Source organism: Vidua macroura, chromosome 6, assembly GCF_024509145.1.
Source record: "Vidua macroura isolate BioBank_ID:100142 chromosome 6, ASM2450914v1, whole genome shotgun sequence".
Classification (NCBI taxonomy): domain Eukaryota; kingdom Metazoa; phylum Chordata; class Aves; order Passeriformes; family Viduidae; genus Vidua; species Vidua macroura.
Window position 1 is genome coordinate 23604562 of NC_071576.1, and position 28000 is coordinate 23632561.

At 40.6% G+C, this 28000-nt stretch overlaps 2 protein-coding genes across 7 annotated transcripts; one reads left to right on the plus strand and one right to left on the minus strand.

The window, feature by feature from the left end:
- Positions 1-131: 131 nt before the first annotated feature.
- FAM161B (FAM161 centrosomal protein B) lies at positions 132-12482 on the plus strand. 2 transcript variants are annotated; one of them, XM_053981084.1, is made up of 8 exons: positions 132-360; positions 1530-2092; positions 3788-4125; positions 4517-4644; positions 4935-5102; positions 5586-5685; positions 7081-7211; positions 12417-12482. In XM_053981084.1, exons 1-8 carry the CDS (start codon positions 212-214, stop codon positions 12460-12462), a joined length of 1623 nt encoding a protein of 540 aa, XP_053837059.1. In that variant the 5' UTR covers positions 132-211; the 3' UTR covers positions 12463-12482. The 2 variants fall into 2 exon arrangements, with proteins under 2 accessions (XP_053837059.1, XP_053837058.1); XM_053981083.1 differs by lacking the exon at positions 12417-12482 and adding an exon at positions 7428-8501.
- Positions 9945-27994, minus strand: ZNF410 (zinc finger protein 410). Of its 5 annotated transcripts, none has more exons than XM_053981087.1 (10): positions 27886-27951; positions 26493-26707; positions 17730-17865; positions 17205-17438; positions 16724-16915; positions 15720-15879; positions 15220-15401; positions 12459-12548; positions 11212-11337; positions 9945-10569 (listed from the first exon to the last, which is right to left on the minus strand). In XM_053981087.1, the coding sequence occupies exons 2-10, from the start codon at positions 26523-26525 to the stop codon at positions 10385-10387; spliced, it is 1338 nt and encodes a 445-aa protein (XP_053837062.1). In that variant the 5' UTR covers positions 26526-26707; positions 27886-27951; the 3' UTR covers positions 9945-10384. The 5 variants fall into 5 exon arrangements, with proteins under 5 accessions (XP_053837062.1, XP_053837065.1, XP_053837061.1 ...); XM_053981090.1 differs by lacking the exon at positions 27886-27951 and adding an exon at positions 27559-27639; XM_053981086.1 differs by lacking the exon at positions 27886-27951 and adding an exon at positions 27093-27200.
- Between the last annotated feature and the right edge of the window lie 6 nt (positions 27995-28000).

The following is a 28000-nucleotide window of genomic DNA, read 5'->3' on the forward strand; positions in this document are numbered from 1 at the left end:
GGGCGGGGCGGGGCGGGCTGAGGCGGCGGCCCGCGGTCGAGCGGGGGCCCAGCCGCGGCGCTCCCGGGCGGGAGGCGGGGTCGCAACCTCAAAACCAGCACTTCCCGATTTATCTCGTTTTTTCCAGGTGACGCGACATCCCCTCAGGCTGTAACACGCCGACTCCTGCGTTTCCCGCCGCCGGGCAAGGAGCTGGGAGCATCCTCTCGGGATGGGTGGCCGGCGGTCTCCATTAGAACCGGGCGTACCGTGCCAGGCAGAGTTATGGGGTGACCTCGGGGTGTTCGAAGAAGATGAGGAGCTGGAGGGTTTCAGGAGGGAGGCAGAAGTTCTGCGTGAGAAGCTGAGGGAGGCTCTCAGGTAGGACGATACCTGGTAAGGATGGCAGGATGGGGTGCAGGATTCCTTCTCCTGGCCAGTGAGGATGCGGAGCATGAAGTCCCAAAATGCACGTGTGTAGTGCCAAAACACTGGCCACAAGTGTAGTCACACAGGGAGGATGAAGTCAGTAGGTGCCCACGTAAGCAGCTTTCACATAAAACACGCACAGCACAAATCCCCACCTCACTCATCAGCTAATCATGCTTGAAATGTGCCAGCAGATGACACGCATTTCTATCCAGTATCCAGTCTTCAGAGCTGTGGTCTTTCCAAGGTCAAGCTCTCAGATGACTTTCCTTGTGGTTAATCTAGCTTTGCATTCACTAGCAGGTCACACTTGCACTCTTACAAAGGAAACAGTTTATGAAGAAGAGACTGCAGCAATTACCAGCAAGTGTATTGACCAGGAGTCTGTTCACACATGATCTGCACCTTCTGTCTCCCCCACTTTTTTCCTCCTTGGTGTTCTTGGTCCACTCTGATTCACCTTGATCCTTCCTTGTGCCTGCATTTATTCCTTCCCTAAAATCTAACTTTCACTCACTTTCACAATCACCCTCAGACATCCTATGAGATGTTCGCTATTTTAATGAGACCCAGGATAGTCTCAGGTGGGTTTTTTTTCTTATTATCAATAATATGGTCATCTTCTCAGGTATAAAGTTTCTAGCTGAACCTCTCAAACATCACACTAAAGCAGTTTCTTGTAATGACGTTCCCATCAGCATCCCAGGAATGGTAGTGTTTGGTAGTGTTTGTTGGGATTTGTGCATCTCTGTGCCTGATTGTCTCTCCTGCATTTGTCTGTTATGTTGAGTAGCTATTAGCAAGATAACCCTCAAGTTGGAACTTTATGGTTTGCTTGTGGCCTTTCTGGCAATAGAGTGCTTGCAGCATAATAAATTGCATGATGAAGCTAAGTAGCCCAACTTCCATTTTACACATGAAAAACAAAACAAGCAAAGCTCTGCTCACAAACTTTGGTAGCAAAGCGAAATATGGAGCCTGAGAATGACAAACCCTAGGCTTGTCTTTTAACAACCAGCTCAGCTTGCGGTGTTTTTCTCCTTATCAGTAGTGTCTCCCTTCTTTTAACTCTGTTTTTTAATAATGTCACTAATTTCCCCTTCATAATGTGTTTGTCTTAGTCATACATCTGGTAACATAAGGCAGTCCAGTTCTTTGACCGACCTCGCCTCAGACAGTACCTGGGATCAGCAAAAGCCTCACTTGTTTCCTAAGTCCCGCTTGAGGCCAAAAAGCGCTTCATCTCCCTGGATTCCTTCCATCACCATCCCTCAGCCTTTCAAAATGACCCTGCGGGAAGCTCGCAAAAAGTCTGAGTTGATGAAGTCATACATGTTTCTTGAACTAGACAAACAGAGAGACAAAAGGCAAAGCCAGGATGAAGCTGAATGTCAGAAACAATTCCGGGCACAGCCTGTACCTGCCCATGTGTTTCTGCCCCTTTATCAGGAAATAATGGAGCAGAATGAGATTCGCAGGCAAGCAGCAACACAGAAAAGAAAGGAGCTGCTACTTTCAACACAGCGGCCCTTCAGTTTTCTGGAGAAGGAAGAGAAAAAGAAAGAAGCTATCAGACAAAAATTCCTGGCAGCAGCAACCCCAAATGAGAGCTCCAAACAGAAGCAAGCCAGTAAAAAAGTTCCTAAATCTACTTATGACTCACTTCTTGGAGATAAACTCAAAGGTAACATGCCAGGGCTCTTTCTGTAAAAGCACCTCCCTGCCTGTCCCTTGCTGTCTCCATGCTGGGAGGTAAGATCATGGCTCGTAGGGCATCACTTGGAGCCTAACGCCAGTGTCTCCTGGTATTGTTGAGTCTCCTGTGTGTCACTGGTCATTACATTTTGTTTAGATACCCTTTCAGTAGAGTAGCCTAAGTTTAGTAGTCCTGTATGAGTGTCAGCAACAGCAGTTCTGTTCCACTTCCCAGAAAACCTGGGCACATTGAGCTCTTCAGACAGATTTCCGTACCCATTCTGCTGCAGATTTTGACAGTTTGGGAATGTTTCCCTGCACTGGATTCTATACCTTTGGTTACACTAAAGGGGCTGAGATGATTTGTGGCACAAACATGAAGACAGATGTAGTGCCATAGGTCTCCAAGGTCCATGCAGTATCTTGGATCTGACGATTTTACTCCTACCCAAGTGATCCATTCTACACAGAACCCTTAGGAGAGGAGGAAAATATTTCCTGATTCCAAATCAGCAAATTCGTTTGGTTTTAAGTGACAGTGTAATAGTCCAATCTCTCCTGCCATCCTCTGATGTTTCCAGTTGCCTTCCCACTTGCACTGGCTCAGTTGCTAAAATAGGGAAAGTAGGTGCCAGGACCATTCTAGTCAGGGCAGCCAAGGAAATGTTACTGATGCTTGCCTGCTTTCAGATGGCTTAAGCCACCACAGTTGAAAGTTTGAAGTAAGCAATTCAGACTTCATGCTTGAATGTGGGAACTAAGCCAGTCCTTAATAATTCTCATGGCTTTTCTCATTCTTTTTTCCTTTTTTACTGTTTCTGTGATTTCTTCTTGAGGATGCACCAGTTCAGTTTTCATCATAAAACATTCTGTTTTAACCTAAATAGATTAGAAAGGTAAAAGGCAGGAAAGGACAAACCATTGTTCTATTTGGCATATGAGAAGGGAGGAGAAATTAACATTTCATACTTCAGGCAATGAATACCTATAAATTGACTCAAAGTGATCTTTTTTGCAAACAGCAGTATTGATTTTCTTTTCCTAAAAGCAAAAAACCAATCCCCAGCCAACTGTCTGCATTTTCATAATTATTTAGTGCTGCACAGGGAAGCACTTCAGTTTCATGCTATAATCTGAAACATATTCTATGGAAAATTTGTCACAAAAGTCACAAAATGTGATCTATCCATCAAATGTTCCTTACTTAAAAGCTTTTCCAATATAGACAATTACTGCTGGAGATTACATAGCAAAGCTATCATCTGTTACAACTCATTTGTACCACACAGTCAACATGGCTGTAAGTCCAATATAAAAGTACGGGACTAGTATGGAAGATTAACCCTTCTTGCAAGACAAAGGAGACAAAGGGCACATGTTACCTGGTATCGCTAAGAATAGGAGAAGTCCTGTTCAGTTATTGCTCCAGTAAGTAATAGAGGTATCTGGAAATGAATGCCTAAGAAAGAGTCCCCACCATGGTTTTACTGGTATCTTTGAATTATTTTGCCCTGGGAGGCAGAGGAGAGAGGGGCTGAAAAAGGGAGAAGGAGAGTACAGGGTGTTTGGTCTCTCCTGTATGTGTAGCTGCTATCATAATGGAAAGTTTAGACTTGGGCAGTGGCAATTTCACATCCTTTTATGTCACTACACTCTCCTCATTGCTTTCCTTTTGATCCTTTAGAAGCTGAACTCTACAGGGAAATCCGTATTCAAATGAGAGCAAAGGATTTGCTCGAGAGCTCCGTAGCTCCTATAGATACCAGCAACTGTCGGAGGGAGCCTCGGTCCCGAACTGCCACTAGAACTAAGCAGGAAAAACTTGGCTTCTTACAGGACAAAAGTTTCAGCTTCAAACCAAGGATTAATCCAACAATACCAGATTTTGAAGAACTTTACTGGGCATTTCAGAGGAAAACAGTAAGGAGACAAGAAATCAAAGAGCCAACTCGTAATAAGCCATTCAAGCTGAGAACCTCAAATCTCCATGCCAGGCAGAGGCAGGCTAATGAAAAGATAAAGGTGAGATAGCTGGATATTTCGGTGGTACTGCTTTCTCCTATCAAGATACCAACTTCTCAAGTTTATAGCATTTAATTATTAATGGTTAACATCCTGTGACATCAGCCCTTGTATTGAGAGTACTGCAGAATTCTAGGCCAAACGAGAACAAAATGCTACACAAAGAGATGACCTATGACAGCTAAGGCTCAGTCACCCCTTCATAGCTCTAATCATGTCTCCTTCCCCTTGTCCCTCAGCCCATCCACATGTAAATCTCTGTTGATGGAAGAGAAGAATGAGTGCATTCTCATACCCCAGCTGTTCTCTTTGGTAGGCAGATAACAGAGGACATTCTGTACTAGCAACTGTCTGTGAACAAATACACTGAATGAAGTTTCATTTCTTTCAGGATTCTCAGAAGCTTTCCAAGGTTTCAGTGCAAAAAAGCCACTCTCTGCCTGGACTTTCCTCTCTCTCTTCCAACACCCTTCCTGTGCATATTACAGATGCAACTAGAAAGAGGGAATCAGCTATTAGGTAGGTAGAAAGTTTGTCTACAAGACTGTACAACTACTGACCAATATGGAGGAAAAAACACCAGTGTTTTCCCTCATCACATCAACTACATCAACAATACATTTCCTAAATGTTTCTCTGTCTTCTTTCTTTGCCAAGTCTTTCTCTGTCTCCCAGTTGCTTTGGAAACTGTACACTTGTATGGCTGAAATTTTGCTTTTTCTCCTTAGAGGACTACAAAAGTGAAATTCCCACCTAGCATGTGGTCTGGCATTCCACATGGGCTCATCAGTAACTTTTTTTCCATATAGATATGCCCAAGATAACAAAAAGGAAGGGGACAAAGAAGGAATGTATTGGCTGGAGAAACAGAAATTGAAATGTCAAGCTATGCAAAAGTCTGTGAACAGCCGAGCAAAAGCACTGGATCCTCATAAAAGTCTGGAGGAAACACAAAAGGAGAAGTCAAAGCAGAACAGGTCAGTATCCTACTCTGCACAAAAATAACCTTTTGCTCTTGATGAAGATCATCAGATAATTCTTTAGGACAGATTGGGTCTAAAAACATTCCTAACCTTTTTTGGCTATTGTATCCATTCCACATGCATTTATATATCTTGACAATTCCACGCTTCTCCTTCCATACAGAACCGTTTCGTTTAGAGTAACATTTGTAGAAACTAATTTGTACAAGCCAGTCAACTGTAATGTGTAACTTGATAAAGAACACATAAGAGACAAGTTTTTCTAAAAATGTGAACACTGTTTCGTGCTTGCAGTCTAGAAGAGTGCAAGCTAATAGGTCCATAACTTGTCAGCAATAGGGTTTTTTTTCCCCAGCATTCAAAATCAAGAGAATTACCAAAGTGATTTAAAGAATGAAGCACTTGCTGAGAATTCATCATTCCTGATCAGCTACAGTCAGAGGAACCTGTAGTAGATAGGCAATTTTTCCATTTCAGGCAAAATATGCAGGACAGAACAAAAGAATACAGAAAAGAGCTGGAAGAAATGAAGCTGCGAGTCAAGAACAGACCATTCCTTTTTGAACAGGTCACCAAGGTAAGTTGTCAAAGTCCCAGAGTGTTTCTGGGCAATAGGATAAATTGTATTTTATTTAAGACAGACATTAAGAAATCTAGTCTTAAACTCATTCATTCATTCATTCATAGATGAGAAGGTACAAGCGGTCGCATAGTCTCTGAACTGCACTCAAAATAACACATGGAAAAGCCACCAAAGTATACTTTAAATTCCTTCCTATTTTTTCATTGAAAAAAACATTCAGGCTTATTTCTAGGAGCTTGTCAGTTCCTAATATGTATTGCAATCACAGTATATGGTCTGGTCAAAATCAAGGCCTTGCAAATTAAATAAATACCTATTCTGCACCAGAATACCATAGAGTACAGTTTGGAGATGCAAAATTTTTTCTTAAGACCCTCTCCAGTTAAGCACTTTTTCTTTGTACCTCTACTGCTGCAGAAGAACAGTAATGATGGTTATGTCACTTTTATCACCTGTAGGCTTTGTAATCTGGGGCTGCATTCAGCACATCTCAACCATCACACAGTACCAGCTGCAAATCTGTATTGCACCTGAGGTATAGATACAATCTGTACTGTATCTTTTCCCCTGGGTATTCTTTTTCCATTCCATGTCCTTGAAGGAGCTACAGCTGGTTAGAGACAGTGACAATACATTGACAATATGCTGATTTAAAATTTCTCAATAGAAAGTACCCTCTTGGATCAGGTTTTCTGTTTTGATAATGGAGGCAGAGAACACACGTGTGATAAATATTGGTAATATTTCCATGTACCAGATTGGTAAGAATTCACCATTATCAATAGTGTTCACTCATGTTCATACTAGGTTTCGATCCTTCCATATAAAACACCTTAATCTTTAGGTACTGACCAGTCCCTCTGGAAAACCCTTATCTCAGACTACATTGACTTGAAAAGTTCATTTGGAAGCAGCGAGGATATAGGACCCAAGATGCTTGTTTTTTAATTGAGCTGATATGAAGCTATTTCACAGGCACTCTCCACTTATTAACTTCACTGTTGTTAGTTCTTACCACTTACAAGCAAATGTACTTGCAGGATTTCACACAGCTTTGGTTTTGCACATGTTTTTGATTTGAGTGTCAGAGTTAGGACTCAGACACAAGTATACCAGTCTGCTAAGACTGGAATGCAGTAGAAGGAAGAGAACAGAAGAAGGAAGAAAAAAACTGAAGCATGAAAATGTGAGCTCTGCCTTTGGGAGATGTAAGACATCGTCCTAGTCCTGTTCAGTTTTGGTACTGTACGGATTACAAAAATTTTGGACAGGAGGTTGTGTTGTCCTCTGGTCCCCATTAGGAGTGTCAGATGTGCACTTCAAAACAAGTTGACTGTTATGGGGAATCCCCAGTTCTATGCATTTACTGTTTAAGTTTCGATTTCACAGCATGATGCTCATCAAGGAGCAGAGCATCGCTACAGACACACCCTCCAGCAGGTTGGCCTAAGCGAAGAATTTGTAAAGAAAAAAGGGAAAGATGACACTGACTTGCTGGAAGAAGAATCTGATGTTCACAGGTAATAAAAACAATGCAGTACAGCTCTTTTGTCCATGACTAAAAGAATTTTCTTTGTTCATGAATGCATTCCAGTTTCTAAAATTTAGTGTAGGAAAAATTAAATCAACTTCACTGCTCTTATTGTGGCTTCTCCCTCTGAATTCCTATGACTGCACCCCATTTCATATGCATGGGGCCAACCATTTCTGGTATTAGCCCATCACTGTTTCTGCAGGCTGCCCAAGCCTCGGGGTGAAAAGGATGACTGTACTGAACAGGAAGGAGTACCGCTGGAGGAACTGAGCACAAAGGGAGTTGCAACATAAAAGCTCGCAGAAGAATCCATCAATCAGTTCTTGACTTCTTTAGTTCAAGATTCTCCTCCAGGTTAATGCTCAGGAACTTAATAGTTTAAGCTGACACCTAAGAATTGCTGTGGGGTGAAATGGGAGAATTTAGTAAAGAAAAAAAAACAACTGTTGTTTAGAGCATGTCTTGTTCAGCCCAGCAAACCCTGCAGTCTCCCTTAGTCTTCAAAAGTGTTCCTTGTGTGAGCTCTTTCCCTTTAATGGGCAACAAAACAAGTTAGAGAGGTTGAAGTACTATCTTTGGATACAAGTAGATATGAAAGATGAAGAGGTGCATCCTCTAGTGTCAGCTCCTTGCATTCATGCCACAGAAGCACACAGGAAAGGGAGAATGCCTTCCACTGTGCTAAACATTTTTTTTGGCACACGTGTGGTAGAATGCTTTCAAACTAGGTATTTCTACAAAAACAAATATCAGGATTTGGCCCACCTTGGGAGAAGACTAAAAGGGAAGTCTTTCTCTGGTGTTGATTCTTCATTTACCCACTACCACCTCTGCTTCTTCCCCCCATTAGTAAGAAGCAATAGTCTTCCTATATTAGAAAATCTTTCATGTTTCATGATCTAAAAGTGTTTCAGCATCTTACCAAATTAGGTCATTAATTTGGCTCAAAAAACAACTGATGTTATGAAGAAGGTTGTAATTAAACACTTTGAATGCATCACTTTGAATTATTGTTGTCCTAATTGTATGATTACTGTGATATCAAAGATGTATTTTGGAGGAAAAAAAATTAGGTGTTGCCTGCTAGGACATTGCACTCAAGTGCCTAGTGCATCCTGAAAGACACATTTCACACTTTAGTGATCTCTCTTTATCTGACACTAATAACCATTTCAAAAATAAAAATCCTTGCCATCTGGAATGTTTTCTGAGAATTTTGCACTTTGACATTAAAATATTTTAAAATGGATATAATGTTTCTGTATTGCTCAATTTTCTTTATCAGTCACCTTTTCCTCACTTACTTAAATAGAAGATGGGTCTTTGTCACCTCAATCCTTTTTCCCTTACACTGTAACAACACAGCCTTATCATCAAATCAGAAATACAGTACCTGTTAGAGCTACCACATTAGACAAAGATATAAAACTGAAATAATGACATTTTTAATCATAACAAAGTACTAAATCCAAGGATTTGTGGCCCAGGGGTTTCACACTGCTGCGTTACAGGCTGAATGCATCGAATTGCAGCATCCTCGTTAGTGATTCACTCTCCACACTGAGAACAGGCTTAAGCTCCTTGGAGGGTTCCAGAAAGGCTGTTACCAGTGTACCAGTTCCTACACAGGTTTAATTGTATAGGACACACAGAGGCTGTTCTTTCTCTGGGTACCCTCTGGAAAAGAGCAGTGATGTAACCATATTGTCACCATGCCTTGCCACATTGAAAGAGGAAAGAAAGAAGATTACTTCCATGCTCTAAGTCTGCAGTTTAAAGCCTCTTTGAATGGATATATTTGGAGCAGTGGGACTGAAATTTTAATACGTACATTTTAAAGGGTGTTTACTAAAATTGGTTGCTAATTTCCATAATAATAGTTAATGGTGCTGAAAAAAGAAATTCCCAAGTACGTGAAGTGAAAAGGGAAATCCTAAGAAAGGAGAAACAAAAGTTTAAATTCTTATGCCATAACTTTTTAACAACTACTAAGGTGACATGCATGAATATAATAAATAAATTAGTCTTCATATTGGTCCCTAAACTGAAACTGCAGAAATATGATCAAAGTAAAAGCATCAAACTAAGTAACTGAAACTCATAGCTCTCTTGCTAAACCAAGTTTTGTTCTGAAAGGAGGATTACATTTCTGTAATCCTATAAGAGAACTCTAGTCTCTTAATATGTCTCAAAAAATGGTGTAGAAATAAAGAGTTTCGACTATGGTTCTGGATTTTTGCATTTTATGAAAATATTTGGTTATATTCAGTTACAAAATTTACAGCTTGTTCAGCTAACCTATAAAAATACTGTAGAAAAGAAGACATCTCACTGTACTGAGAAAAGAAGAGTATCTCCCATCAATTGCTGAGATGGCAGCCAAACTGCATCAGACTTTGATTCCCGGGTACCTGGTGGAGCTTCTGCAGGAACCTCCAGGTTACAACATCTGTACCAGCAGCAGCAGCAGTACCTTTCCATTCAGCTAGGGAGCAATATAAACTCTAGGCATTCCCTTTGCATAGAAGCTATTACAGATACACAGTACCTTAGCAAAACTCTGCATTCTCAGTAACGCCAGTTGTGAAGACTCTTTAAGCTAACAATATATTCAGATCACCATGTGGAAGACTCATTTAAAGAGCTTGATATACCAAAAACATTTTGGAGAAAAATGTCTGGAAAAGCAGGAACAGAACACAGCAAATGTAACCAAATCATATCAAGTAGTACATTTATTTCATATAGTAAGTCAGCTTCTGACAGTGAGATGTATTAGAATATAGTCTCTGAAGGTAAAGGGTGGAAGGAAGGCCTGTTGCTCAAGATACTGAATATTTGAACAGTGCCTAGCACAATGAGGTCCTTAGCTGGTCCTTAGCTGGGGCTCCTAGGTGCTCCAGCAAAACAAACACTTTAGGCTTTAGGAGATGGACTGCATAAGCAGTTTTGTAATGGCGTTCCACAACATGGGCTAAGTGACACCTAAGCAGACTTCACCTTTCAAGCTCTGCAAGAGAGAAACTTGGTCCAGCAGATCTCCAACTCCAGTTTTAGGATTTATCCACTATCTACCCACCCCTCTGTGCACAGTTAAAGCAATGTTCATTCATCCCACTGCAATATGGTAAGCCTCAAAGAGGAATGATCGATCCCATCTCAGTCACCACATATAAGAGGGCGGAAAAAAGAGCAGCTGGTCTCACCCTCTTCTACTCCAATAATTGACTCAGTGTCTGGCAGGTGCAGAGACTCAACACCAAGGCTGGGCTGAGAGTTCATGGAGATGAGATTCTTACTATGCACTGTTGATTCTTCCAGCAAACTGCTGCCCATCAGTGACTCTATTGCAAAAAAAAAGGGTAAAAGAAAATTCCCATGATGCAATTACACTGCAATATATTATACAATCCCTGCCCCACTTCAAGTCATATTGACTTCTTCCCTAGACACCTACTTTATCCATTCCTACTCTTTGGGTAGCCAGTGCTCCAATGGATAGAAAATACTATGTTTATTGTTTTGAACCTTACTATGGTGGGATCTTGTGCAGGACTGGCTTTCTCTTTAAATAATTCACATTGTGTAAAAACCCAGGCTGCTTGCAACAAGAAAACATAACCAAGGGAAAAAATCCACATAAAAATCCCCAACTAGATTCATATTGATTTCGAAAACAATAAACATATCTGCCCCTTGACCGCCATACAAAAATACACCTTTGTCTTCTGTCCTAGAAAAGGAAAGGGTAAACAGTCCTTATCTCCAAGAGGAACAGACTTTTGTTTCTTACTGGCTTGTGGTCTCATATTATCAGGACAATGCTTTTTCTATCTCCAAGTCCTTATCTCCAAGAGGAACAGACTTTTGTTTCTTACTGGCTTGTGGTCTCATATTATCAGGACAAACATCTTTTCTTCGACCATCCACTTTTTTTTTTTTTTTCCTGCACTTTTTCCCCAGAGTGAATGTGCTCCCTTCTTTACCTGGCTGTTCTCGCTCCCTGCTGCCAGCTGTTCCAATTCGGGAGTGGTGTTTCCTCATATGCACATTTCTGCTACCACTCTGGGAAAATGTCTTCCCACAAATTTGGCACTGATGGGGCTTCACTCCTTGGAGTCAAAGGGGGAAGAAATATCCCAAGAATTACCAAATCGGGAGAGGAGACCTCGTCAACTAAGAAACTAATAACAGTTTTGAAATGGCTGTTAATACCACTGGTACTAATTTATCAGTAAAAACCAAATGAGAAGTATTCCCATCTCCTGGAGGGCCATAAGCTTCTAGAACAGAAGAGGTTTAGATATCAGTCATGGCAGTTGTTGGATAACTCAAGTCTAAAGAGTAACAAAGTCTTCAAGTCAGATTGATGAGAGGGAACAAGTTATTTGAAATCATTTACTCATTGATATGGAAATACTTCATATGTATGAAGTCCCACATATATACTAAACATATAGACTAAAATGACCAGAGGCAAGGAGGGTGTCTCCTGCCATCACACAATGAATTGCAGCATCTGGTTTACGTTACTGAGCAGAGACTTGATGATGACTTGTCACTGTGAAAGGATTTTCATTTTACAGAGCAGTTCATCATTTTCACAATACAAGCATGCTGTCCATACTCCTTGGCTCAATGACATGGAAGCCAAGGAAACAGGATAGAAAAAGCATGGAGAACTCAATCCCAGATGTTATTACCTCAATAAAATCTCCCATTCCCCAAACATACAATTTTCATTGTGCTGATGATATTTAAGATAGATCAATCAAAACAGAAGGCAGAAGCTTTGAAACACTTGTGAAATACATTTCCACCTAAACCTTTGTTCCATTACAAGTATGTAGTAGGAAAAAACGGAAAACCCTACCTATGGCAGAAATCCACTTGAAAGATATTTCAGATTCAAATGACTGTGGTTAATATAAAGAGATGCTAGAGTCTCTCTTAAATAATCAAATGGCAGCTATGAAAAAGATATTCAACTTAATGACATTTTAGAAACAATTTTAAAAATAATTTTTTAAATGTAATTTGAGTTTATAAATAGAAACAACCTAAAAAATTAAACTGTACAGGCTACAGGCACCATGAAAGGGAAGTCAAAAAACACTATAACCAGAAGTTCTGTAGAAACGAGGATTTTTCTTAAGGAAATCAAAGTCCTACAATAAGGGTCTTTTTTCAGACAGATCACAGACAGATCAGAAGGTCAGATGAAGACTCTTACCTGAGTGGACAACCAAATGTTTCCGAAGACTGGAGTATTCAGCAAAGGAGCGACCACATCCCTGTGCCTGACACAGAAAGGGTTTTTCCCCTACAAGGGAAAAGTAAGTTCTTAGATTTTGGGATCACAACTTAATCTGATTGCCCAAGTCCCTGAGAACAGCCTGGACATTTCTACTCCATTCTCCCATTTGGTCTTATTTATATCAGAGTTCCATGGAAATTGCACACCTCTCCTAAACTTCCTAAGGCTTTTACAGCATTCTCTTCACCAGAGGAAACAGAGGCATTATTTTAAAATATTATTAGACCATCATTCACTGAAAGTGAAGCAAGGGACCACTGTTTCTAGATAATCTTCCATGTATATAAGTTATAATAGAGTAATATAAAACTACTTGATCTATGATATATCTTCTATTTGCAGTTCTCAACAACCAGCTCTCTGTTCCACACACTCAGAGGGTCCTGCTCCCTTTCTGCCTCTCAGTGCCAAAAATCCCATTAACTGTATTTCCCTTCATATCAGATTCTACACTTTATATCAGATCAGGCTGAACTTGCCAAAATCCTGTGAGAGATGTGTCAGTCATTTATATCTATGTGAGGAGGAACTGTAATTCAAGGCACAAGTTGTTCTCATGGGCTGAAATTTATATCCCAGCTATTTTTGATTTATTTAAATTATGACAAACTGGGAGGTTACTACATTAATGCAGTGCAATAAAATTAATCTGTTTTGAACACTCTCTTAATAAAGCTAGACATAACTTTTGCCTGCAACATCCTACTAAAGAACTCAATATACCATGTTTAACACTATGATTTCAAGTCTTTAACTGGACCGCTGTACAAAAATAATAGCAAGACCACAGGAGATTAAGCAAGCTATTTTAACAATTTATTGTATTACATATATGTAGTTCTTTCAGAGTAAACTTGTTTTTAAAGGTATTTCTACTGTGACGTTGCCTTTAGAACTCCTCTCCCTACAGCTCATTTATTAGCCTCTTATCTACAATAGCATTTGACAGCTGTAAGCAAAAAGGATCAACACAGCATGTTCCAATTGCTGTTACAAAGCTGAAATATGTAGCAGAGTCTCAAACACTGATTGTACTTTCTGGCTTGCTATAAATCTTTAAAAGTTTGAAAAAACTACCGTTGACCTAAATAACAGTGCACAGTTCCATCTATAAGACACCCCAGAGCTATTTACACCTGCAATTTGATAACACCTTTGGTCTGATCAAACACTTAATTCCACATTATCCATTTGCAGTTTAGAAAGTTGCTATTTACTCCTCCAGAAGCTACTACTCTGCTGGTTACAGAACATTCTCTTATCAGTGAGGACTGTGCATGTATCAGCTGGGCCTATAAACTTAATCTGCGCCTTGGCTGGGAGCTGTAAGTGCAAAAGAAAACTGCAAAAAATATAGCTGCTGTTACTACATATTCAAAATTTTATTATTGGTATACAATTTTTAACTACATCCCAACATCTGCCCCCAAACCATGTGTTCCAGCTAGACTGCACATACTTTAAAATAGCAGTCTTTTCCCATGTGCATCGACAAACCACATACCATACGGTCATGTTTAAGTAAGGCAGAAGGCACAAACAGCTGCTGGCGACCCACATAATCTCTAATTTCATTTTACCAGGGAGCCTTGTTCTCTCACTCTTGTCAAGGTTATTTTGAAATGTTAACCAACTGTAATACAATACTTGTGAGGCCATCAGGGAATCTCTAACAATATTCCAAGAAGCCTGAACTGGGCCATTTGTTTGAGTGTTGTGATAACCCTGAAGCTTTAAAAACTAAACAAACAAAATCACCAGATTATTCACTATGAACTTCGCTGGTCATTAATTAAATTGCTGGTCATTATTATATTGCTGGTCATTTCAACAGTGACTTTTGTGCCTCTCTCAAACAACTTTCTAGTACAAAAAAGCACTTTGACTGCTATACCAACTTCTAAAAATACTGAAAGGCAGGATCATATTCTCCAGAGGAGCCATCATAAACAAACCATGTATAAAATACAGAACTGTGAAATAAAGGTTCTTGTTTTTTTTACTATAAAAAGCTGAGCATGAATTGAGAGTATACAGGCTCCAGCATACAGTAACATCCCAAATTAGAATTGGCACAAACAGCAGTTTGCACACCATACTGCTGTCTTCTAATTAATGCTTTTTTCTACTTTCCTTTTCTTCTATATTGTTGCTACTCATTCCACTGCATTCCTCATTTCCCTGTATGTCCCAAATGTAGTCATTCTACAAGCAACATAGGTAACACAAGCTAGTTAGTCAGGCAGATGTCAGTACAGCTCCTACTATCTAAGCTATTGAGCCTTACAGGAATTTCAAATAACCTCTTTATAAAACACAATTTCAGAAGTCATGTTCACTAACTATTCCCTTGGTAACAGTGTAGTTTCACACACCCCTCCCTCCATCACATAACTGGAAGGGAATCTTCAGAATATGCGTCTGAGCAGAATACAGCACCACACACACCATTTGAAAGGTAAAGCCTGTGTGAAACTATACAGGATAGTAAAAGAGATTAGCACTTGATTTATCTGACCTATAGGTCAAGGTGAATTGACAGAAAAGGGACATTAATGGAGGGCAGAGGTAAACAACATAATACTTTCAGTAGTTTGAGAACAGAGGAGGAAGCGGTTTATTCCTCAGGAAAGACCCCACCTCAGCAGAACACAAATAGGTGAGGTCTAAAACACACCAGTGTGAATTCGTAGGTGGTTCTTCAGATTTCCAGCTGTTGTGAACTGTTTACCACAGCCCAGTTCTGTGCACACAAAGGGTTTTTCACCATTGTGAGTTCTCATGTGCACCTTCAGCCTCTGCAAGACGTAGAAACTTTTTCCACAACCTTCTGCTGGGCAGGTGAAGGAGCGGTCGTTACTGGAAAGCAACAAAAAGCTGTTTCATTACCAGCTACTGCAATGCATTTTTTCATGAACACTTGACTTCTTTCTTTTATTAAATATGAGTACCTGTTAAAATACAAAAATTCTAAACCAAACATAACAAGTACCTGCACAATTATCTAAATCTAATCCAAGTTTTTCAGAATAATTGACTTAAAGCACTCAACAGATGTATTATTTATATGAACAATGCCAGGTTTTCACAGCTTGTTAATGTCAAAACCTAACATTATCTGAAATAGAGAGTGCATTTTTTCAAGGACATAACCACAAATAGCTTCATTCTGCTCACCGGTGTGTTTTCAGATGATACTTGAAGTGAGCTGGCCATACAAACGTCCGATCACAGCCCTCAACTGTGCACTTCAGCTTTCTTTCCACACGAGATAAATGAGGAATGGGGCTTGAATCTTTTGGCTGCCCATCTCCTGTGCAAAGATGAACACTTTCCCCTGGAAAAAAAAAGCCTACTGAAATCTAAAAAATATACAAATTACTATAATGTGTCAAATTTAATAGGCAAAACAGCATCATATATGATACAGGATTGTAAATCAGGCATGTGTCTGGCTACTAACTGTTTAGCATGTCCTACATGCTGCTGCCTAGCCTGTAACAGGGATCAGACACAGACTTGCAAACCCTACCAGGCCCATAACTATTCCCAACAAGCCATCTGGATCAGATCAGCTGCTACCAGAATAGAAATCCAATGCACTAGAAATTGTAAAAATGGTCTCTATATCAATATCAAACAACCAATTTTAACTGTCAGCCAACTATCACCTATTAGCTAAGCTGCTTTTAGAAACACCTTAGCTAAAATATGAGATATTGCATTTGCGTGCAATTATTTATTAAAATAATTAAATCAGAAAGCATGTGACTAAATCCAATTATGAATTCTCCAGAAAACGGATTTACAAACTCAGTGGAGCTAAAAAGAAAGTATAATTCACAGTATGTATTAAAAATAGGCTCTTGAAAGTGAAAATGAAAGTTGAAAAACAAGCAGCTGCATTCAGAAAAAAAGATATTCTTTACATGTACTGGAGAACTAGTAGGCTACAATGAACAGATAGTTCCACTAGAGTTCATTCCCCAAGAAAAAATGAGAAGCCTACTTATAATGAAGAAAAAAAGCATAATTGTTCTGTATAATTCTGTTACTGATTATTTTAAGATGTCATAACTGATTCAAAGCAAGAGAGAATTAAAGAGAGGAAGAAACAATGTGAAACTAAGGGTCTTGTATAGAACATTCAACTTTTGAGACATAATCTGTGGATTTCCTACCATTATTGCTTGCTTTGGCATTCTTTGCAAGCTGTGCCCGAGTGGCAGCAATTAAACTATCATGGGCCAGTTCTTGCACTCGTAGGAACCATGGGGTACTGCTGTCTGTGCTATCATGGGAGAGAAAGTCATTGCCAGAATCTTCTGCTTCATCTTGAACAAACACCAAGTGCTCGGCGGGAGACCCCAGCCCTAGAAGAGAAGATGAATTTGTGAAACAATAATGTAACAGAGGGAAATTTCTTTTGCTTCTCAAAGATTAGTGTTCATAGTATGGATGAAATAGCTGCCCTGAAAAAGTCTCCACTGACCTCTAAATTGTAGAAAGGTGTTGATGACTAAATGCTCTTAAAATATCCAATAATGCCCAGCAAATTTCATGATCTTTCCTCTTCCTAAGCAGCAGGGAGAGAGTTGTACTTGTATCTCCTGCATTCTGCTGAGACACATCCAGCCAGATGACAAACAGAAGGACAATTACCTGCTCTTGTTAGGTTGAGAAGAATGAATGAAGTGCTGTCGCTAGGCTGGAAGTCTTGCAATAAACTAGAAGTTTCTGGAGTTGACAGAAGTTCAGATGGTTTCTGTACATTCTGTGCCCTTGCTTCCTCTCCATCAGGGCCTACATTTACCTGAAGACTTCTCAAGACAGCAGATGAAGAAACATCTTTGGAAGAATTAGTGTGACTTGGAGAAGTGAGATCTCTTTCATCATCTAATGAGGAAAGTGAAACCAGAGTAAATAAAAGTATAAATACACTATGACTAAAGGACACCTATGAAATTATTTTCCTAAGAAAAAAACTCCAGAACTTGAGAGAGAAGGAAAGAGGAAGTTTCTAACTAGTCAGACTTCACTATTAAATGAGAAGATTCAGTCACTCTGCTGAACTTGTTGCTCCATCCCTGGAATGTCTTATCAGCAAGAGACAGTGGGGCCAGAGGGGTGAAGTAAAGACAGCTGTATGAAGGGCAGGGTCACAGAGATCTGCCACATAGATTTTACCTGGCAACATGAGTCTGTTGCATTCTGAGGTCTCAGTAACAGGAAGCAGAGAGAGACAGGTGATGTCTTTTGGTTCTGATTCCACCAGTCCTTGTCCCAGTGGAATAGAAGTATTTTGAACAAACTGAACCAGCAGCTGAAAAAACATACTGAAGATTAGGTAAAAACCAGCACAAATAATTTAAAAAGGTACTAAATCCAGTCAATCTAGTAGTCCCTACTGTCTTGTAGGAGACATTGAATATAATACAATGAATACACACAGAAACTTTTCAATTTACATTAATACAAGGAAAGATTTGTTTGTCATCTCTGAAATACCTACAAACTTCTCATTCAACATATAATAAACAACTCTGGATCATTGCAAAGTAAGTCAAGTTAAGCTATATTTCCTTTTAATTAATATTTTACCACTTGATACTTTATTATGGTCTAACATTTCAAGGTAATGCTTTTGACACTCAGCCCTTGGTACAGGTAATTTTTTTAATTGTTGTCTTTAAATACTTAACTGAAAGCTGGACTTTTCTAAATTAAAAAAAACAATCAGAAGACTAGTTACAGAGATGTCTATCATATGGCTATTCAAAACAAGCAGATAACAATCAGAGAAACACGGTTGGGATGACAAAGGGAAGAACACAGACAGCCTTACCCATCCAAACCAACTACTCCAAAAACCATCAAAGATGGACAACCAACCCACCCACTAAGGGGATTAACAGAAGAAACCCTCTCCAAAATACTACATGAAACAAGGGAGACTATTGCATAAAGAGGTACAGGACTTAAACTGAGATGCATTCCCTGGGGAGGAATTTGGGACTGGTCAAAAGATTTGGAGGGATTTGTACAGGACTTATTAGGCGTTAAGGGAAAGGCCAAAGGCAGGAAAAGGAAAGGATCAAGATGGATCAGGGCAGAAAAAACATAAGAAAATGGAGAGGGAACGATAAAAGGGGCCCATTGCACATAAGCAGGAAGTTGGTCAATTCAGTTATCTGGCATAGCCTAAGTCTTACATTCCACCCTGTCTTCTTATTAAACTCCACTCTTACCTGCTTCCTGTGTGGTCCTGCTCTCTACACTGGGTCTCTAGTGGCACACACTAATTTCCAGTGCATGTCATATGCTAATGAACCCCAAGACAGTCTAGTTAGCAAGTGAAATGAGAAGTGTGGGGATAGATCCCAAAAATCCATTAAGGTTTTCCTTAGGCAGCAACCCTTGAACGCAGAATCAGGTACTTTGTGCTGCCCGTGTTTATGAGGATAAAGCTACAAGCACTTAGCCTGTGTTCATTTTGGTTTAACAACCAAAATGCTATGTTATCTCCTAGCTGGGAGCTAGGAGATAACATAGTCCAACATTTGCAATGGACTGAACAAATTCTGTGAATTGCATGAGCTTTTTTAAACATGGTCTCAAATCCCTCCCCTGAAGGGATTTACATTTCAGAAAGACAGAAGGGGGCCACCTGTAACACACCCAGACACATACTCCACGTTTCAGAGAAAATACTGCTCAAAACCCACGTGTAGGATCTATTTGTTTGCCTTTAAGTTCTGTCAAACAAATTAACTCATGTACTCACATTCTCAGGTTTGTTTTTTTTTAAACACTGAATGAAGAAATATGGACACTAACAATACACTAAAAAGTTAAACCTCAAGTTCCTTATCTCTAGGAAACTCCTTGACAAAAATCCTGCATTCTGCTGATTCTGCTGCTGTCTAGCAAACAACTGTATGTAGCAAACTTTTATCTTTGGCATTTAGAAGGAAATTGTACAAGATAGTTATTTAAAAAGCTACTACCCTCATTGTGACACATTTTAACATGCAGTCACAGAGAGCCTAGATGGAGCTGTCTGTGCAGTGAGATAGTTCATCGGTGTCAAAAGAAAAAGGCTAAAAATCCTGATGTGCCCATTGTATATTTGTGATTAAAACCCAAGAGTCACAGATAATTTGATTCTTATTTTGTATGTTGTGATTGTCTTAGTACTTCCTTTTCAGAACTATTGGCATCTAATTCCAAATTATTCCTGTAGCAGACAGCGGCCTTTTGAGTCTCTCTTACATCAAGAGAAAGTCAGTTAAATCAAAGAAACTGTAAAGAAAACTTAGTATTTTGTGCTCTGATTTCTCTATGCTCATTTCCTCTCACAAAAACACTAGAAACACTGATGCTCTCTCAAACACTTTTACCTCAAAGAGCTGCTGTAGGAACCGTGAAGCTTTAACAGCCCTGATTGGTCTCCCTGGGACCTGCACCCACACTGTCTCCCTAGGGGCTCCTTTTAAGCTCAGCCTGGGCCAGTCATTCCCTTCCTGAGCTGTGCTGTAGGTTTACCTGTCTCAAGCCCTGTCTACTGGATGAACCTCAGATTTTTACTGCATCTGTGTCTCCAGCCCCATCTTCTGCTGCTCCTACCTGGACTCTGGATAGACCCTGGACTGGTTCACCACTTGGCCTTATCTAGGGCTGAGAGCTGTGGATTACAGCACCTATCTCTGCCTTCCATGCTCAGGTGCTGCAGTATTGTGCCCTGGTCTATGAGGGCACTGCCTGGGCTGGGATCATCCTTGACTCCCTGCTCACCCTCCCTTAGGAGCAGGCTGTCATCACTGACAATTATGAAGTTACAAAGTAAGTCCTGCAGTCATTCAGATGGCAATGTGCCATTTGAACTAGGCCACGAGCCAGATGGCAGTTTGAAAGGCTAGAATTGTTTCATCTTAGATATAAGATTATCCAGAGGACCTAGCAAGAAGATGAATCTATTTTTATGTTGTCAAAAAAATACATAGGCAATAAGAGACAGTCCCCTTCCCAGGGCCATGCATTCTAATTTAGGATTTTAAAAACAGGAGAAAGAAGTAAAAAGAGAGTCAGGAATAATGTGCAAGGCAACCAGAAAAAAGAAGTAGAGACTAAAAACTGTGAGCACTAACATAGATCTAAATTATTGGATTGTCTTTCATGTTGATGAGCCCTACTGCTTCTGAAACACCTGTTTTATAGACTTGCCTATTTTTATACAAAAAGGCCTAAATGAAACTTGCCTCCTTCAAGAAGAAAGCTTTGCTTCAAACCTTCCACTTCAACATAGCAACATTAAGCCACTAGAGAAAAGCAAAATGCAGCAACCAGAAACAGATGCTCAGAAGAAAGAAGTTCCTTTTAATTTGCTTTGTAAAGTAATGACAAACTAGTACAGAGAATTATGAGAGGGCAAAAAAAGCAGAAGGAAACAAACCAACATGAATCATGCCCATTATTAAAATGTGGAGTAAAAAAACCTCAACCCTTCACATAAACTAAAGCAAACCAATCATCAACTCAAATAATTCAGACAAAATAAAAAGTTTTCATATTAGTTTTATCTTGACAGATTTTTCCTAAACCTTCCTGTTCAAAATCATTGAATACCTTTGTGGACAACTACAGCAACTGGAATAGAAAAAAATCATTACAAACATTGTGTCATGATGTCCTAAGCTTCTCACAATATGGTTTTGCAACTGAAAGTAAATAGGAAATTATAAGGGTTTCTGGTAATTGGCTATTCAGCATAGAAATCTAGGAACAGAACAGGTGATAAATTAAATGCACAGATACACAAACACTAACAATCTCTAGCAAACTGCAGATAAGAGAGAGTAAAAATACCCACAACTCCTAGGACACTGATGGATGGGCCAGTACAGGAATAACTTGAGTGTGATCTTGAAAAAAATTCAACCAGAAACTTTGTAAGGAATAGGAACAATGTTATCTTGGGTTACCAGAACCCATATCTCATCTGCAAGAGAAAACTTCCTATGGGATATGAGGGAAATTCTGGGACTGGGTAAAACATATCAAGGTATCTTGAGTGGAGACTGTGGGACTGTGAAAAACTTACAGATATTTAGGGGAAGGATCAAAGGCAAGGAAATGGAGGGATCAAAGTAGATAGGAGAGAAACAACTATTGGGAACAGAAAAGGGATTGGGGATAATACTGGTTGACCACATTAACAGGCTGCTGCCCTGCATCACCACTGGAGTCTGTCTCATCCTCTCTAAGGCTTTCTGCTCCTAAACGGTTTCTGAGTACATTCATTTGATTAAATTCACTTTGGCATAGCCTCTAAAATAGAGAAAAACACAATCTGTAAACCCAAGATCCTGGCCAGAGGCTGAATTAAAAAGCCCAAGGCCTGGAGATAGATACTGGAAGGACTCAAGGTTTGGCAAAGAGTGTGGACAGATGAACAACCACAGCATGTCAGCCAAGGGAGGACACGTGTGATATGCCAGCAAATGGCAAGCCTTTTTACCTGATAAGTAGGAACAGGATCAGGCCATTTGTGGCCTTTCTTTTCCAGGGAAATGCCATTTGTGTTTGAGTTTGCTGGTAAAAGCCCTATCCTGACACACAGCCATAATGTCTGTACTGTCTGTGTGTGCACAGGCATATTTTTGCAGTTCAGGCCCAGGTGCACTTCTGTGTGCACCTGGGAACAGTCTGGTGGTCTCATGTCTGAAAGACCAGGAAGGCAGGAACCTCCTAGATGATAGTTTGACAGATCCCATAACCAAATAACATCTGGCATCACAAACAGGCCCCAAATGGGCTGTAAATATTCCTGAGATGGTGACTGTAGAATCCCTACATAGGGAGGAAACTGATCCACTATGACCAAAGTGCTAGAATTTGTAAGCAAAGCAGATAGGTCATCTTGGGACACCAGAATAGTTATAGTTAGGGAAATTGAATGCACAGAATATTAAGAGAATACCAAAGGAACAATAAGAGGTGTGAAGTGGCTTTACTCCATAGCCAAGACATCCCTTGGAATTTGAAATAAATCTTAATATTGCAAAAGGACATCCTTGACTTAAAGAGATTCAAACTTTATGGGACTGATGTGAATCATACAGAGAGAACCCATAATCCTTGGAGGGCAAAGTTCAGCTGCATCTTGATATAAAGAATTTTATTTTTGCTCTGCCATATCAGCTAAAGGATATATTCATATCTTGAATATATCCTCCTTTAACTACTTCAGCTGAAATGCCACATAACTGAAAAACCTGTAAATAATACAGACAGTGAATGTATTAAAAAATGTAAAATATTTCTTGGCTGTTGTCACTAAGCAAATACTTGTTATCCCTGCTGGTCAACAAGAAATGGTTGGACAGGATTATGCCAGGGTCTATCACTGCAAGCAATGCAGAATGCTTGCACTACCAAGAGACTTGAATAATATCCCTGACCTGAGAGGGGAAAAAAAAACCCTACAACAAACAACAACCAAAAAACTGTTTAAAGAACTGAGAACCTCTACTAGAAATCCTTTACAAAATAAGAAACCCAACAAAACAAAAGCCAAAAAAACCCCCTCAAACCAAAACAAAGAAACAAAAACCAAAACAAAATCAAAAAAGAACAACATAAAACCAAAAAAAAACACAACCAACCAACCAAAACAACCAAACCAGAAACAAACGATGATATGGCCACCTGGGATGGATCATCTTAAGTTTGTCCCATAATAAGATGATTCAAAAGCCAAGAAGTGTCAGGCAGCTGCTTTGGCTGAAGTAGGGGTTGCTGGGAGGGACAGGGTAAGAAGGTTCTCCAGAACCTCAGATCTATCCTCCCACTAGACAGCTGGAGAGCTAGACTAGATTTCCAGAGCAACAGGGACCATGTCTTTAATAAAAACCATTCCTGTTCTAAATTTAACCAGTGAACCACAACAAAATAAAGAGGTCAAAAGAAAATTGAGTGGAGGGGGAGGAGAAAGGAGGGGCTGAAGCTGAAGGGTGTGCAGGGCAGAAGGCTTGTTACCTAGAAACTGGGATGCCCTCCTCCCATACAGCCTCTGGGAACTAATTAAATCACAAGTGTCTCTCCTTGTGAGGCACTGAGGAGGAGAGAAAGGAGAGGCTAAAATACCTCTCTTTGCCCCCTTTTCAATTTACAGAACAGAGCTGTAACTCATTTGATTGTGCTAAGAGTTACCCCAAGAGCAGAAAGCACCCTGCACTGGACCAGTATAGTGGAGGTGACTGGAAATACGTGCAAGTTTAATAAATCACCTTGAAGGCTTAAAGCATGCAAAATGCAAATCTTAGCAGTTCCATGAGGAATGATAGTTACATAGCTTTGGGGGCAGGGAGTCCAGAAGAAAAAGCAGATCCATCTGTTCATCCAACTGTCTCCAAGCAACTTTGTAACTTTCTATGAAAGGAGGATTCACCTCTACTCAAGCATTAAATATTTAATGGTATGTTGGTGGCTTCTTTAGGGATAAAGCCAGTAGCAAAGAAGTCTATGCAATAGAGACAGAGTGCTTTGATTGTTATCATCTACATGCCACAGAAATACAGCTAGCTCTTAATATATGTCTCACATGGTAGGGTATACAAAAAAACATCTGTGGCTATAAGAATTGTGGTGCCATGGCTCACTAGAGGATATAAAATCATTATTTACTTTCAGAGACATTTGAACTGCTGTTTAGGAAAAGTGTAAAAAGGGTATCTACCAGTTTCACATCAAAGCAATAGAAAATAGAACTAACTTAACACCCAAGTTTCATAATCAGAACTAAAAAGGGTATGTATACATGGAAATAAACCAAAATTTTTAGTGTAAAATAGCCTCGATCAAGACTGAGGAACATGGTTTAGAAAACAGCATCTACAGAAAGGATGCCCTCTGCAACAACCACTGTAACTTTTTTTATTTACCAGGCCTGTTTCTTCTGGAGAATAAACAGCTAACTTTTATTATGGGCTTGCTGGGAAGGAAATGCAACTCTGCCATGAGGAACTAGGACTATTATGTAAACAAGCCTAATTAACAAATACCTTACTCAAATAGAGAAAAGACAAGGCCCAGTTACAGCTCCTGCTTGAGGAACGAGCATTCCAACTGTCCTGGTCCTTGGCTGTCAGAAATAATCTAAAGGAACCCACCCATTCACAGACAAAAGTAACAAAATCCTCCCACCTTATCATTCAGAACTCAGAAGAATATTGATAGAATGTATGAGATATCAGTGACAAGGCAAGAGAGAGGAACTCTTTGCAGATTGTGCTGAGACTACTCAGAGCTGCTATGAATTTGCAGCTACTTTTCCTGAACAGTGTGATTGGAAGGGCTTTGGCTGCTCTGTTAAGAAACAAATGCCTTAACACATCACATGAGCTGTAATGAATTACCAGCATGTAATCATCATTCTTTTTAGAGTACCAGTTTAAGATACATGCTGTATTGCTTATAGGGATAGAAACAAGACTCAACAAAAACCATTCAATTAAGTCTTGCAAACTTCCCCAAAAGGTATTTCATAGCTGTACTATGTCCTCTGCTCTAGGACATTAGCCATCTGCAGAGGTAAAGCTGAGAACCAGGAAAAGCAAGAATACCAAGTGATACAACTCCTGCATATTTAAGTGGGGAAATGCACAGAGAGATAACTAATGGCCATTCAACCTGAAAAATGAGGCAAGAAATAGGAGAGGCAGCAGGTGGTGGTGGTGTTGAATGTAACAAATTGCAGACACCTGTAGCTAGCATATTACAGGTAAGAGTAACAAAACCCAGAACTTCTCAGCAACTAATTAGTGAGCCACTGTTAGAGTGACGTCATGTAAACGTTCAACCAAAAATTTTAACTAACAAAAAACAGCTATTATGGCTTATCAGAGAAGGTCTCATACAACAGACCAAACTTACTATCCAATATAACAAGGACAGCAGGATGTGTTAAGCTTATTATGCTATGTGTAGGGGGAGGATCAACGAGGACTCAAGGTAGATAAATGAAGAACCAGGGGTAGTGGGGAGAAAAGAGACTCCGAACATATGTTTGCTGGCTGCTAGTCAATACACTGCTGTGCCTGATCACTGCAGTCCCCTCCTATCTAATTACCAAAGACATTCCTAAATATTCTACCCACAAGTGAGTCCACTGCTAGTGAGCTTCTAGTTTACTGCAAGTAGGAGGCTACCACAGTCTGGAAAAAAAACCAAAAAATATTCCAGCCAGAAACTGGCTTAAAAGCCCTGGCTCTGGGCAGAAGGACTGTAGGCCTGGCAGAGACCATGTGAATGTGAGTATGCACAAGAGTCAAGTGATGAGGGTACAGCTATAGCCCACTAGCAAACCATGGTTGTTCATGCTTTCCCTGTGCATGTGATAATGTGCGTGTTCGTGCTTTACCTGTGGTTGTGGCCAGCGGTGCATGCACAAACATCCCTGCAATTCATGCCCAGCTGAACCTGGAACAGTCCAGCAGCTTCACACTGAGCAACTGGGATCCCCTGTGTGCTGCTGCCTACCACTTCTGCCAACTGCTTAATGGAAACAGGAGTACTTTGAAGAACAGGACTGGCTGATGCTGATAGAATAATTCAGATTGTCCAAAAGCAAGTAGAGTCAATTTGGTTTGAGGGAAAGAAATAGTCAATTCGTTAATTTATTTTATTCTCATAACAAAAGAGTGCTGTAATAGTGGAAAAATATGTAATCTGAGAACAGGCAAGAATATTGGCTGATACTTGAAAGGAGGTGAAAGAAACTTGCAATATTTTCTAATTTTTTACCATTCAAATCAAAGCATGGAAGCATTAGCAAATGTCACTGAAAACACTTGGAAAATTAGTACGTAAGCAGCAATCTGAGTAAACTCATGAGTCTAAGTGTTGCCCATAAACGTTCTTGGGAACCAAACTCAGTTCATAATTGCTCACCTCAGGTTTGGATTCTAACTCATCCGATAACATTGATTCAAGTGTCCCACTCCTGCAGCTGTTCTCAGCAAGGCACAGGTTTTTTTTTTTTAATATATTTTTTTTTTTAGTTCAGAGAGAACAACACTCCCTGCTTATTTTCATATTTTCCTAAGTGCAAACCAGTGTGGTGGTCCTTCTGCAAGAAGCTCTGCTGCGGAAATAATTAATTTAACCTAAAACAACAAAAAAGGAAACATAAAGAAAGAGGAACTCAAAAACAAGAGCAAAGCAAAAAGAAGTGAACGTGTTGATGCAACTGTAAAATATATTTGGCGGTATCAGTAAAACTCATTAACGGAGTTAATTTCTGGATTTCTGTTTTCACTGAATCAACAAGATAGCCTTTAAAAATTAATTTCACAATGTTACGATGTTATTTACCACATTTTGTTTAAAATCACTAATTTTTAATGGATAATTGCCATGTTTGTTCTGGAAACTTATGGGAGCAACTGCAAATCACATAAAGTATGCAAGATATGAGGAAGCTGAATTCCCAGCCCACAACACAGTGGAATTATCCAAATTATTGATAAAAGGGAGCCATATACAAACAACCTGTCAGCAGGAAACATCAGTTCTTCCTGTCAGTCGAGATATTTCACAGAATCAGAAATTTAATTTCTTGATGAGCCCAGATAAATGGAACTTATTTCACAAATACCCATATGATGCTTGTGCTAAAAGGGGAACATGAGAACAAGCTTTTCTTGCCTGCCGGGAAAACACTCAGACACTACTGATGAGAGAAAAATGTGAACTACATACAGTTTTTTCCCCTTTCCAACACAACTACCAATCTACTATGTTAAAAAGTAACGAGAATCAGCTGGATCAGCTTAAAAAAGAACTTAGAAGCCTTCTTCTCACACTCTGACAGCAGCACTGCAGCACAGAGCTTCACTTGCCGTGAAGGGGCAAGCCACCACACACAGCGAGCGCAGAGTAACTGAGCCCTCGGCACGCAGCGGGCCAGGGCCCGGCCATACACCCGCGTCCACCCGCTGCCCCTGTCAGCCCGTACCCGGCAGGGCGGGCCCCGAGTGACCCACGGGGACAAGAGCCAGCGCTGCCAGGCCCGGCTGCCCACGCCCCGGCCGGGAGGAGCCCGGCGGAGGCCCGGGGAGGAACGGGGGCAGGGCGGAGCGCCGAGGCCCGGCGGGGCAGGTGCCACCCGCCCCAGGGCGCGGGTTCGGCCGCAGCCGTGAGGGGCGGCCCCGGCAGCGGGGACAGGAAGGACAGGAGGGCCGGGGCGTCCCCCCGCGCTCCGCGGCTCGCTGGGCTCCCGCACCCCACAGGGGTCAGCAAGTCCCGCAGGAGCGGGCGGACCACCCCCCAGCACCCACCTTACCGGCATCTCCGCCGCCCGGACGTGACGAGCCCCGGCCGGAAATACCGCGCGGACTCGGGGCGAGCGCGGGGCGGGGCGACGCTGCCGCCCGCCGCCGTCTGTTTCCATCGCCCCC